This window comes from Abrus precatorius, unplaced genomic scaffold (genome assembly GCF_003935025.1).
Source record: "Abrus precatorius isolate BTA unplaced genomic scaffold, Abrus_2018 Scaffold7, whole genome shotgun sequence".
Classification (NCBI taxonomy): Eukaryota; Viridiplantae; Streptophyta; class Magnoliopsida; order Fabales; family Fabaceae; genus Abrus; species Abrus precatorius.
In genome coordinates, this window is record NW_020874417.1 from 26,617,268 (window position 1) to 26,630,478 (window position 13,211).

The following is a 13,211-nucleotide window of genomic DNA, read 5'->3' on the forward strand; positions in this document are numbered from 1 at the left end:
GCAATGGAGTTCTATATTAAATTTTGTCATATTAACTACTAAACCACACTACAAGACACCTCTCATCAAACGTGCAAAACTATTACCTTCTCACTAACACATTATTGCTACTATTCTAGCTACTTTATACACAAATTTAAGTCACAACCACATCTAATCACATATCCATAAAATAGAAGCTCCAAGTCCTTTGCCAATCCCAAAACAACCACACTTGATCATCCTCACCAAAAGGCTACTACTAACAATTGCCATATCTAAACCTGCAAGCTAACACCCAAAACAAAATTAACTCATTATAATCATTGTTGCTGAACTCAATGACTAGCATGACATTATGATAATATTATCTTTTGTCATCACTGTCACCTTTTACTATCATGTAAGGCGTCATTTTCACCTCCATTAATGGCTCATCCTCTCACTCTATTTCCAGTGAACACTAGTTGCAATACATTTCTTTTTAAATGTGTTTGAATGATTTATAATTATAAAAAATAAAAAAATTATCAATATTTTTGTTAAGGCTATAATATTTTACAAATGTTATATATATATTAGACCACGTAAAAAGGAATGGTACATATAAATTACTTTGAAAAAATATATAATTTTTAAAGATTTTAATTAAAATATTATCATTTAATTATAAATTATTATCTTATTTAAAATTATTTTTTATTATATTTTTTAAAATGTATATTAAGATAATTAATAATATAAAAATTTATATTAGTAGTATGAAAAATTAACTTTATCTTTAAAACTATTTTATTAAATTTTCAATTATAACAGTGCAGCCCATATCGTTGACGTGTACGTCTCACTCTGTTTGTTGAGTATCTTTATCTGTATATTGCTTTGTTCTCTTTCTTTCTTGTCTCTTCCCTTAACTTATCCTCATTCTCTTTTATTTTTCCCCCTTTCATTCACCATACGTACAAAATACAATAATACATACATACGTACACAGAAAGAGTATAAATAAATACTAATAAATAAATGGAATTAACAGAAACAGATGCCAAAGCTCTTTCCTAACCCAACAATATCACAACCCAATCTCTGTTTATCTTAAATCCAAAAGCAAGTTCGTTCTCTTTCTCTATGTCTCGGTTCTTTTCCGCATGGAACAAGAAGAAATTTCACCTCAACTTGATACCCACACTTATTTCTTCTTCTTCTTCTTCTTCTTCTTCTTCTTCTTCATCACACACCCACTTGAAGAACCACTTCCACCACAACATCAATGGCCATGGTCAATGGAGACTACGTCTATATAGTAGTGGTAGCAATGGGGAACCACCAGAGGATTGGGCTCATACTGTACCTCCTAATGCTATGCATACTGTTAATGTTATTCGGGCTTCTGGGCCCCCAGATGCGAACACTGCCTGGGTAGGGGGTTCCCATTTGGGTAGGGATTTGCCAACTCCAAAGCAAATTTGCAAGGGTCTTGACAAGTTTGTTATTGGCCAACACAGGGCCAAAAAGGTAAATGACACCACTTTTTCTATTCAGTGAAAGCTAAAGAATTGAAGACAGATGACGAGTGTTAGATAGATGATGTTGTTTGAATATTTATGAATTAAAGTTGTTATATTCGGTGCTTTGTCTAGTGAGCTAATGGTAATGATGTTTGTTGATACTTATCATTGCTCCTCGTGATTCCTGAAGAAAAGGGGCTCTGAGTTTGTTATCTTGTTAGCCAGGGTGAATGCAATGCTCTAACTTATGGCCTTTGATTGTAATTCCGTTTATGATTTGTGTTTGTGTTGAAGGTGCTATCTGTGGCTGTTTATAATCACTATAAAAGAATATACCACGCCTCTTTACTGAAAGGGTTAGTTCTTTCACTTTCCCTGTCATTTTTCTTAATTCCTCTTTCTTAGTCCTCCAGCTGCTATTCCGGTATACTTCCCATATGCACCTGTCCACCCGTCTTCATATGTTACAGTATCATAGTTTATTCTTTTGTAGTAATTGTTTTCTATGACTGAATTGGTGATGTTAATACTAGGTCAGGGGAAGAAGATACAGGAATTTCTGAAGGATTTGATGATGATGATCATGTGGAGCTAGAAAAGAGTAATGTTCTCTTGATGGGTCCAACGGGCTCAGGTATGGCATTCAGTACTGCTACTTTCTTTTCCCTCTTAGACATTAAGTGAGAATTATTGAATTCACTTTGTTTGCTCTTATCGGTATCTTAAATTTATGCATGACCACTATGCTAGTCTAATTTCCATCAAACAGGGAAGACATTACTTGCAAAAACACTAGCACGTTTTGTGAATGTCCCGTTTGTCATTGCTGATGCTACTACCTTAACACAGGCAAGTATGTGTTCATTGATGAAGTAATGTTAAGATTTGGCAGAGTAAGAATTTGGCAGGATCAAGTTAAATGATAATAATCTATCCAAATTTTTGTGCCTAATATGTGAATTTCAAGTTGTTGAGTGATATGATATTATGTTAATTGGAATTCAAATTTTTATTCCAGAATGCGGACAGTCAGATAGTATTAACTATTTCTGATTTGGTTCCATGGCTGAGTTGAGGTTTTATTGCCCTTTGACAAAAGTTGTGAGGTTAATGATCTAAAAGAGGAAATGTTCTAATTTGCAGGCTGGTTATGTTGGAGAAGATGTCGAATCAATATTGTATAAACTACTTGCGGTATGTAAATTATTCTTTATAAGTATGATGTTGCTTGAACAAATTAATAATTCTTTGTTTTCTAGGAATGAAGCTGTCTATGATTTCCCAATATACTGGCAACTTTTAGCTATATTTGTTGTTTTGTTTGTTATACTCACTCATGCAGTTAGTGATGAATGGCTGCTCTTTGAATCGAGCTTTTTACCTTCACTACTTTGGAAACTTGGATGAAATTTGTACAAGTCAACCTAAATACCCTTACCACTTTATATTAGCTGGATAGAGGAAATGTTTAGCTTGTGCCTTAATTAATTTTGTTAAGAAACTTGAGTCTAACTCCCAAAATCCCAAAAACTAGCTCGTAAGAGGACGACCCCCTCACATCTAAGATTCAAATCAGATAGGCTTTGATACCATGTTAAGAAACTTAAGTTTAACTCACTCCCAAAAGCTAATTTGTAAGAGGAGGAGGACCCTAGCCTTTATAAATAGTATTCTGGCTCTATTTCTAACCAATGTGAGACATCTTAACAAATCTCACAGTGCTTCATATCAACTTACTTGTGTTGTACTTAGAACAATGCTTACTTGTTGTAGTGACATGTTATCCTTAGTGAATGCTTTTGTTTACTTTAGGTTTTATGTTTTCATACATCATCTAGGTTGCTCATTTCTTTAGATGTTTATTTTCATAAGTTTCTTGCTTTGTATTTTATACAAGCAGTTTGTTCTGCAATTTAAGTCACAATAAGAGACTTTTCTTTAAAATATCCACTCACCACCCTCCTTAATTTGCATAGCAGTTGCATGTATATATTGTGCTTTCTCCACAATTTTTTTTTATGAAATTTACAATGCTTCCCATATTTGTTTCTGAACTGATTTATGTAGTGATATTCCTGATATTAGTTGCTTTTCCTTGTTTCTATCTGTTGTGCTCCTTACATCATGCTTCTGTTTCCAGTATTGGTCATGGATTTTACTGAAATTTTCATGGGTTTTTTTCACTTTTCCTTTGTTTTTCTCTCCTCGATAAGTTAAATGATAAAGAAGCTTATGATCTTATATCCAAAGTCATGGTACTTTTCATCAGTCTAACTTCCCATATTGGAGAATCTGGACTGGTTTTCTCTTGCTCAACTATTTTGTTAGGAAACTATTGATAGTTTAACTTAAGCTGCTTGTCACCTGTGACAAAGGATTGTCCATGGTCTTTTTCAAGATGTGTTTCAATATAAATGTTTTCAGTAAAACGTTTTTGGTCATGTAATACTGCTATGTTCATACTACATTTGTGTTCTTTGCAATCTCTATGATGGCTGGAATACTTTTCTTATTAAACTCAAATTAAACATAATTTTAGATTTTTCTTTGTCAAATTTGTTTTTATACTTCTCAGAAGATATCTTATGCTGTTTCTAGTTCTACTTGCCATCTCTTTGTAATGATTTTTATTTTTCCCATATAGGCAGCAGAGTTCAATGTTCAAGCAGCTCAACAAGGGATTGTTTACATTGATGAAGTGGACAAGATAACTAAGAAGGTTTTTTGCTAACTTCATTGGCTGAGTTCATTTATGTGCATCCACCACAGCTTTTATTTTTTTAACTATTATATATTACAGGCTGAGAGCTTGAATATTAGCCGGGATGTTTCTGGTGAGGGTGTTCAGCAGGCATTGTTAAAAATGCTTGAAGGAACTGTAAGTGAAATGATTCCAAAATGCAGTTGTTGATAATTTGTTTACATGCTTTGTAAATGAAGTGCTAAGTGAATTTATTGAGTACTCTCTACTTTTATCTTGTTTAAAAGCCCTTAAATCTTAAGCAGAAGGTAATATCTTGTATATTCTATGTCCAAATTCTTCAATAGGATAAGTAATTTATTTGCATAGGTTCTCTCAGTGATTCCATTTTGATCTTCTGTTCCATTCCATTATACAGACAAGTTTATTTAACATATCGTTGGTGCATTAGTGGTCTTGTCAATTATGTTAAACAAAAAACAGTATATTCCTATGCTTTGTGTGATCTGAGTTCTGAGATTCAAAGGTGGTCAAACTGTCTATGGAGACTGTTCATTGAGAGGGAAAGTTTGGCTGCAAAGCTGTAAGATCTGCACTGTTGTATAGAATTGATTGTTGGGCATTAAAAGTCAACGAGAGAATAAATGCAATGTAGTAGATATGAGAATGTTGCATTGAATTAGTGGACAAAATAGGCAAGATAGGATTAGGAATCAAAGCATTATAGAGGAAGTAAGGGTGGCAACTATTGTAGAAAAAATGTTGGAATCTCTCCTTAGATGGTTTGCAGCTTTGCACATGTGTGAAGAAAACCTATAGAAGCCTTAGTAATGGTAGTAGATCAAATGGAGGGTTGCCAAATCGTTAGAGGCAGAGGGAGATTGAGAAAAACAATAGGTGAAACAATTAAGGATTTAAAGGTTAGTGGTTTATGTCATGAATCAATTCCCAAAAGCTTAAGCAATTGGGTGAAGACACATGAATGATTGTATATTATATCTCTGACTTGCCCCTCATGCAAGAGCCTTGTGGCTTGGAGTGTGGACAATGAAAACATATCAGCTGAAAATGAAAATAGAAAATGAGCCAAACATCCCCTATCCTTGAACTCCAAGTGAATGTGAGTGTATTTCGCCACTTAGTCCTTATAAGAGCTCTTAACTGGAACATGCAAATACTTTTTTTCAAATCACAGCAGCATTTTCTTCTGCATCAAGCAAACCTTGAAATCTTCTTTGCATAAAAAGAACATGGGATTAAAATTGAATTGTTTAAGTCTAGAAAAGCACCCCATTCAGTTGTAAATGTTTTTGAAAAAAAATAATTTGTTGTAGCATGGTTAGTGCCATTCTGACAGTATCCTGAAATTGGAATTATTTTTTATTGTGTAGATAGTAAATGTTCCTGAGAAAGGAGCAAGGAAGCATCCACGGGGTGATAACATACAGGTATGTTGTTTTGGAAAGCGTAACATCTGTCATTTCTTTTTCATGTTTGTATTTGGATATATGTTTAATTATTTTCTTGGCTAGGGTGTTTGTCGGTGCTGTCTTTAAATGCACACTTTATGCACTTAATATTTTGATTTATCTATCTTTTTGAAAGAGCTTACAATCACCTAGTTAGCGGATGAACTCCAATGAATAGAATTATTAGAGGCTATAGGTGGTTGGAAGGATATTTAGAAGGATGAGAATGCTAGATGGATTATTTCTTTAGAAACTCTTTCACCCCCTTAGCAAGATTTTGTCAATCTCAGTCAGCTTCAATGATCACCTATTTACCCAGTGCAGATGCATATGATTCTAGAACTAATTAGTCATTTGCTTTTTTTTTAAACACCTACTCATTTTTTACTATATGCAGATTGACACAAAGAACATTCTTTTTATATGTGGTGGAGCATTTGTTGATCTTGAAAATACCATTTCAGAGAGGTAATATTTATAATGTCTAGCAAGAATATCTGTTCGCAGATGTTCTGCATTTGGTTTTTGCTGGAGTTCTCATCAAATTTTAATTATTTATGAAATATACCAGACGGCAAGATTCTTCAATTGGTTTTGGAGCACCAGTTCGTGCCAATATGAGAACTGGTGGAGTAACAAATGCTGCAGTCACATCATCTTTACTTGAGTCGGTGAGAATTGACTCTAAATTTGACTGGATGTTTTTTTATTCCACTTCCTGTAAAACTAGATAGATCCTGTGAGCAATTAAAGCTAGCAAATTATGTGCTTAAGCTAATGTAATAAGATGCCTGTACTCTCCAAATGCATCTAAAAGTAGCATTAGTAATTTTCAGGTGGAAAGTGCTGATCTTATTGCATATGGTCTCATACCAGAGTTTATAGGACGATTTCCAATCTTAATTAGCTTGTCAGCTCTTACTGAGGATCAACTTATGCAGGTATTCTTTCATTGTTCATATCTTTGATTTTACTGTAGCTTTTTCTGCTTTCTCTAGCAGTATAGTGTGCCGACTGCCAAGGTCTAATTCTGCTTGTCTTGTTATGATGATCATGCTGTATTTTTCAATCATTGTTGACACACATGTATATGCAAAGCCAAGACACCATATGGTCTTTTAGCCCTATAATGGCATTAAATTTCTATGAATATCTCCTATTGTGTCAGGAGTTTTTTAATATATATATATATAAGCTAGATGTTAATATGATCATTGCCTTTTGAATTTAATAAATAATATAGTGATAGGGCCATCTGACATGTGCAAGCACTTGGTTCATATTTAGTTTGTGGGTTGCAAGAGGAACAAGAAATTTAGATAAGGATCCATCAGTCCCAGAATGCATTTGTAACTTGTTTCTGTTACGGATACACTGATCTTCTCGATACTCCTCTGTTATGGGATAAGATGACGTCCTTGCTAGTACTACTGGTTTTTCTCTGTTTGACGTAGGGAGAGTTTATACCTGCAAAAGGTACTCCAATGATAAAGTCAGGTGTCGGTTTAAGTAATAAATGTTATTAAATATTCGAAAGTCAACTCTTTACCTGTACCTTTTACCTTCTTTTTATAGGCAGTATTATGGATTAATGGGCTTTTTGTGGGTCAGTCTTGACTTTGACCCTCTAATTAGGTAAATAATGATCTGATTATTTACCTTAATTGGTTTAATTATTTTTTTAATTTATTCTTAATCTGACCGAGAGGATACTCGTCCTATTGATGTCGAAGGGGTATTCAGATTCCTTCTTTTATTATTGAGACTAAATGGTGTCCTATCCAATACATAATTTATGGATATTGATTTTGGTTAAGATTTCTTTATATGTACAAATAAAGCACGTGAGATTCTTTCTGGTGGACCTATAATTGTCATCCATATATTCTTTTTAATTGAATAAAAAAGAAATGTGACTGGCGTTGAGATAGCTAATGGTTTTATGGATATGCTGTTGCATTAGTGTATTTTAGTTGAAATTTTAACTTTTTGTCATGTGAAGTAATACTTTTAAATTAGGAGTCAGCTCTTAATTTTGTGATTCTTAATAAAATTCAGTCAATAACAGAGTGTATTAAGAAAATTGTGTTACTAACATTTCTCAATTTAGAATGGAGTTACGTTTCTAGATTTTGCACAGATATTCGATTGTATGACTACAGGAATGTTGGTTTTACAGGTCCTCACAGAACCAAAAAATGCTCTTGCCAAGCAGTACAAGAAATTATTTACTATGAATAATGTAAGCAGTTCTTCCTTCTTTTTTCTCAGAACACTTTTATTTGTGAGTTGCTTTGTTTGAGTGTATGGGGTATGAAAACTCGAACACTAATACTGTATCTTGATCATCCCAACCAACTAAATATGGATATTTGTGGAAGCAAATATCTGAACTTTAACTACGTTGAATTGAAGGGATTGATTGCTTGGTTGTTTGTGGTAGACTTAATTACTCAAGGTATTTCTCCCTAGTTTCCCATGACATTCATCTAATTTTTTCTTCTTCTTGTTGGCTGATGTTGACTTTGGCTTTCTTAAGTCATGTCCGAGTTATACTATTTACCATTCTGCACTGGAATGTGATTTAGAAGTCTTCTCAAAACTAACCTTGGTTGATTTAGTTTTTTATTATCTTTGGCACCATTTGGTGCTAGTCTAAGTTACGTCAACTGTTGTGAGTTTAACTTCAAACAAGTATATCCGTTGAAGATAGTAATAATGAATATTTGAGACTTTAGTAGTGTCCGACAATTCTAACCATCTCTAGATCCGTTAAACTTATGATTATTGAGATCAATCAAAGAGGAAAACGAAATGCAGTTTGAAATAAATAGTCTTAATGAAAAGCAAGAGATGAGACAAATTTAGGGAGCACTCAAAAAAATTAATCAATTATGATTGGGTCTAGAACTTTTGTTTTACCTATGGGTTTTTTTATCTTTTTTCCTTTTCATATTTTCATAAATTAATCTCTTATCATATGATTAATTGATCATTCTAATTCTATTTCTACTTAATGATCATGCAATAATAGCATTAATTTTTTTATCCAATAATTATGCAAAACAATTAATAATGAGAAAAACACACAGAATCAATGAATTTGATATCTACTTAATGATCATGCAATAATGATATTTTTTTCATCCAATAATTATGCAAAACAATTAAAATGAGAAAAACACAGAATCATTGAATTTGATAATTTATAAACTAATTAGAAAATTAGAATTCAGGTTGATCTTCAAAATTCTACTTTTAGTTTATCTCATGAATCTTCTAACGAGATAATGATACAGCTGTCTTCTATCTAATTAGTTAAGGATTATTAAGGGTGATCAACTTTTAATGAAGAAATAAAAACGATAAGACAAACATCATAACTATAGAAATATTTACATTCTAAAATAGTTGGTTTGCATCATATGATCAACCATAGTCCTATGGATTTAACTACTCATAATGATAAACAAGTAAAATGTAATAAGTTTGAAGAATGTCATCATACAAATTAAAAATGAACTAGAAAGTAAAACTTCTAGATCCAACGCTCTAACCTGATGGGGAAGTGATCGATCTTGTGAGTGCTTATTGGTTCAGCAACTTCAATCCTTCCACAGGAAGTTTGAGAGTGAGAGATCCTGGAAGAGAGGAGGTCTTCTGGTAATTTATTGATTTTATTCATTTTTTATATTTATTTATTTTTATTTTATACAAACTTTTATAGAAGTTTACTCAAACTGGGTGATGAAAGGTAAAAAATGGAAAAATAAGAGGAAAAAAAAAAGTTATTGCAAAAAGGGTCCTCTCCTCTTTAAATAATTTTCTTTGTGGGCTGGGCCAGATTTCTGATATGAGGCTTGTGTTTTAGATCCAATATCAGTGAAAGCATCCTTTTTGCTTATTTTTCTGTTACTACAATAAAATGGGAAGAATATGTAATAACGAGTCAATTACATAATCAAATCACATATAAATTCTTTGTATTACTGCTAATTAAACTGTCACAATGACGGTTTATCATCAACTGATCAGCTTGTTTCAGCTTCTTGTTTGTGAAAATCATTCAAGCTACTCCTTTCTACCCTTCCACCAATTTCAGTTGTATTGACTATTGAGTGTGTGTAATATGTTTATTACGTACGGATGCACGTGAGTGATGAGGAGTGTGGACAGTAAGAGCCTATTTGTCTGAAACTTTTCTCCTAAATTTCAGGTAAAGCTACACTTCACAGAGAAAGCTGTAAGATTAATCGCAAAGAAAGCAATGGCCAAAAATACTGGTGCCAGGGGTCTAAGAGCCCTACTGGAAGGCATTTTAACTGAAGCCATGTTTGAGGTATGAGTAGATTTTTTTATAAAAATATTTTGCTGTGGCATCTAAGACTGCCACTCTGATTTTCTACTACTAATACACCAAATGCTTGTATGCACCAGATTCCAGATGTTAAAGCAGGAAATGAACTGATTGATGCAGTTGTTGTTGACGAAGAGTCAGTAGGATCAGTAAATGCCCCTGGGTGTGGAGGAAAAATTCTTTGTGGAGATGGTGCTTTAGAGCTGTACCTAGCTAAGACGGAGAGTTCAGTGGTATGATATTGCATCTGAATGCATGCTTGTTGATGCTTTTTGGATTTATTTTTTTGTGCTGGCTGTTTGTCCAAGCTATCTTGTGACGTCCCTGCTGATAAAGTATTTCATACTGATGTTTTCATTCATTTGATGCAGTGATGAGCTATGTGAATGTGGTAGGTGATTTTGACCCTTTTGTTTCATATATTGCAGGTAAATGGTCACATACCTGAACCGGACTTGCAAGAGGGGGAACCAGAGATTTCATCAAGAGTCGTGAGCATGTAATATTATATTTACCATGATCAAGGTGTATAATTCGTCATTGTCATTGTTATCTGTAAAAATCACATTCATAATTTGCTGTAGTTATCCCTTGTATAATGCATATAGCTTCTGTTTAGTTCATTGAATAGGAAGGATATAGAAGAATGAAAGAGATAGCATTTTAATTTGGCAGCACATAATGCAAAGTTTCAATTGATATTAATGAAGGTCTATTTTACACAATTTGCTCTTCTGCTGTCCCACTAACATGCTCTCATTGCCGCCACCCCCTCTCCCATCATTTTGAAAAAAGTTGTAGTTAAATTGATGTTTCACATGAAAAGTTGACGTCTTAGTACAAATGGAACAAAATCTATCCAAAAGAACAATGACTCATCTAAATGGGTTCTGAAAAGTTCAGCCGTTTGTATAGGGGAAGATTTGGTAAGCGTAGGATTGAAGTTTTTCATATCAAGTATGTTGCATTAGGAGCTTAGCAACGTTGTTCGACACACTCACATACCGTTTTCTTGAGAAATTGGTATGGCACTCTCAAAGCATTACACTTCCTAAATTAATTTGAGTATATGTATATCCTGGAATTTTTATTTTATTTTTTCATTTACTTCTTATAAAAAGTTAGTTCATTTCCAATTTCTATATTAACAAAAATTATGTGAGTTTAATCTTGGTAAGAGATAAAAGCATATAATTTTTGCAATTTCTAGAAACTGAAAATTTATTTAATCCTGTGTTATATCTGTATGTTATACTTTGATTGGATAATTTTCTGAATTTCTAGGGATTACATTTGCTCAATATGCGAAGAAGCAAAAAAAAAAGTTGGTTATTATTCATAAACAGACACAGCACTTTTTCATGTCATTGTGTCAAATGCAAATAAAATTAAACTCTCAAATGAAAATGAATGCCCGTCCTTTGAACCATCAAATTTCAAAGCTAAGTCTACTTGGCTTTAGAGCTGGAAATAAATTTCTCAGCTTCTGTGGCGGTTGGAAGTGCAGGAATTGCTCCCTTCTGTGTTGTACAGATTGCTCCACAAGCATTTGCAAATGCCAAAGCCTCTCTCAATTTTGGTTCGTTCTTCATATTGTATCCAATAAAAACAAAGATGTCAACCATTGAGAAGTTAATATAGCTTAGTCTTGAAAAATAATTTGAGTTAAAGTGAAAGAGAATTACATCAAATATGGAAGTGTCCTTGGCCATAGCTGTGAGAAGTGCACCAACAAAAGAATCACCGGCACCAGTTGTGTCAACTGACTTCACTGAGAATCCTGTTACCCTGCCTTTGAATTTCTGCAGTTAAAAATATATCCAGAGATGTTAAGTTTAGATCACAGTACCACACCATAAAAGGACATGCAGCTATAGATGAAACCATCTTGAATGGGATGACAAATGTCAAGTCAAAATCATAAACTACATATATGAAACCATCCAGTAATGATCAAAAGTATTGTCTCTGTTTCTTTCAGAAGATGCTTTATTGAATTGATTTAGCCAAACAAGCACTATTTTCAATACACGGTTGGATAGTACCTTGGTGAAATATCTGCAACCTTTCTCCCCATCAGTGACAAGAAGCAACTTCAATTTGTCATGCCACAGGGACATAACAACATCTTCCTTTTCAGGATCTCCTTGTGTTAGAAATTGAACTTCATCATCACTCACCTATATAGACAAAGATGAATTATTTTACACAATCACTTGGACATATTGTAACAAAAACTGCATGCTTTAAGAAGAAAGTATAAGTAATTTTGTTTGAGTTGGGACCAACCACCTGCTGGTTTTCTACAGTTTTGCTAACAAAACTAAATGCCCCCATCATAGAATTAAGGAATAATAGAACAAGTTCAAGATCTAAATTTCTCTATGCTGCCATATCATCCATCATATTCCAAGGCTTCCAGAAACAAACTTGAAGATACTGTACCTTGATGAAGTCAGCATCAAACCAAATACTCTTGATCCCAGACCTAGCAGCCTCATGAGAAGGCCACAAAGGAAGCCTCACATTTGGATCATAGGACAGCAATGCACCACCTTCTCTAGCTGCTTTCATGGCTGCCAAGTGAGCTGATCTGCATGGCTCAGATATAAGGCTAATAGATCCATAATGGAATATCTTGGCCTGCTTAATCAAATCCATGTTCAATTCAGATTCCTTCAATAGCATATCTGCACTTGGGTTTCTATAAAACATGAACTCCCTCTCTCCATCCTTCCTTAATGTCACAAAAGCCAATGCAGTTCTTGCTTCCATATCAAAGCAAACACCACCTGTATTCACCCCATTTTTCTTCAAGATGTCAACTAGCATCCTTCCAAACTCATCATCTCCCACCTGTCACATCATAATCATCACTTTTTTATATAAGTATAAATGATAAAAGAACATAATCAATAATCTTAATGCATGATGGGGAATGCTTCTTTGTAGAAATTTAGAACCTTGCCAATGAAGGCAGCGTTGCCACCAAGTTTGGATATGGCACATGCAACATTGGCAGGGGCACCTCCAGGGGCTTTGATAAAAGCATAAGACTCAGCCAAGGAGACACCAGATGTGTCAGGAACAAAGTCGATCAGCATTTCACCGAATGATATCACCAATGGATCTCTTGAGCTTGCCATCTTCTTCCTCTTCTTTCTCTTACTGCTTTTCTTGTTGATGTCTTGTGTCTT

General features: G+C 33.8%; 2 protein-coding genes across 3 annotated transcripts; one reads left to right on the forward strand and one right to left on the reverse strand.

The window, feature by feature from the left end:
- The first annotated feature begins 1,013 nt into the window (after positions 1 to 1,013).
- On the forward strand, positions 1,014 to 10,733 carry LOC113871328 (CLP protease regulatory subunit CLPX3, mitochondrial-like). 2 transcript variants are annotated; one of them, XM_027508379.1, is made up of 15 exons: positions 1,014 to 1,494; positions 1,782 to 1,843; positions 2,021 to 2,121; positions 2,257 to 2,336; positions 2,631 to 2,681; positions 4,132 to 4,206; positions 4,288 to 4,365; positions 5,580 to 5,636; positions 6,055 to 6,125; positions 6,229 to 6,328; positions 6,494 to 6,598; positions 7,837 to 7,899; positions 9,874 to 9,996; positions 10,095 to 10,247; positions 10,443 to 10,733. In XM_027508379.1, exons 1-15 carry the CDS (start codon positions 1,108 to 1,110, stop codon positions 10,515 to 10,517), a joined length of 1,581 nt encoding a protein of 526 aa, XP_027364180.1. In that variant the 5' UTR covers positions 1,014 to 1,107; the 3' UTR covers positions 10,518 to 10,733. The 2 variants fall into 2 exon arrangements, with proteins under 2 accessions (XP_027364180.1, XP_027364183.1); XM_027508382.1 differs by lacking the exon at positions 7,837 to 7,899 and having other exon boundaries at positions 1,041 to 1,494; positions 10,443 to 10,688.
- A 729-nt stretch (positions 10,734 to 11,462) lies between these two features.
- Positions 11,463 to 13,160, reverse strand: LOC113871329 (probable fructokinase-5). Its single transcript, XM_027508383.1, has 5 exons — positions 12,978 to 13,160; positions 12,460 to 12,870; positions 12,060 to 12,194; positions 11,700 to 11,816; positions 11,463 to 11,600 (listed from the first exon to the last, which is right to left on the reverse strand). Exons 1-5 carry the CDS (start codon positions 13,158 to 13,160, stop codon positions 11,463 to 11,465), a joined length of 984 nt encoding a protein of 327 aa, XP_027364184.1.
- Between the last annotated feature and the right edge of the window lie 51 nt (positions 13,161 to 13,211).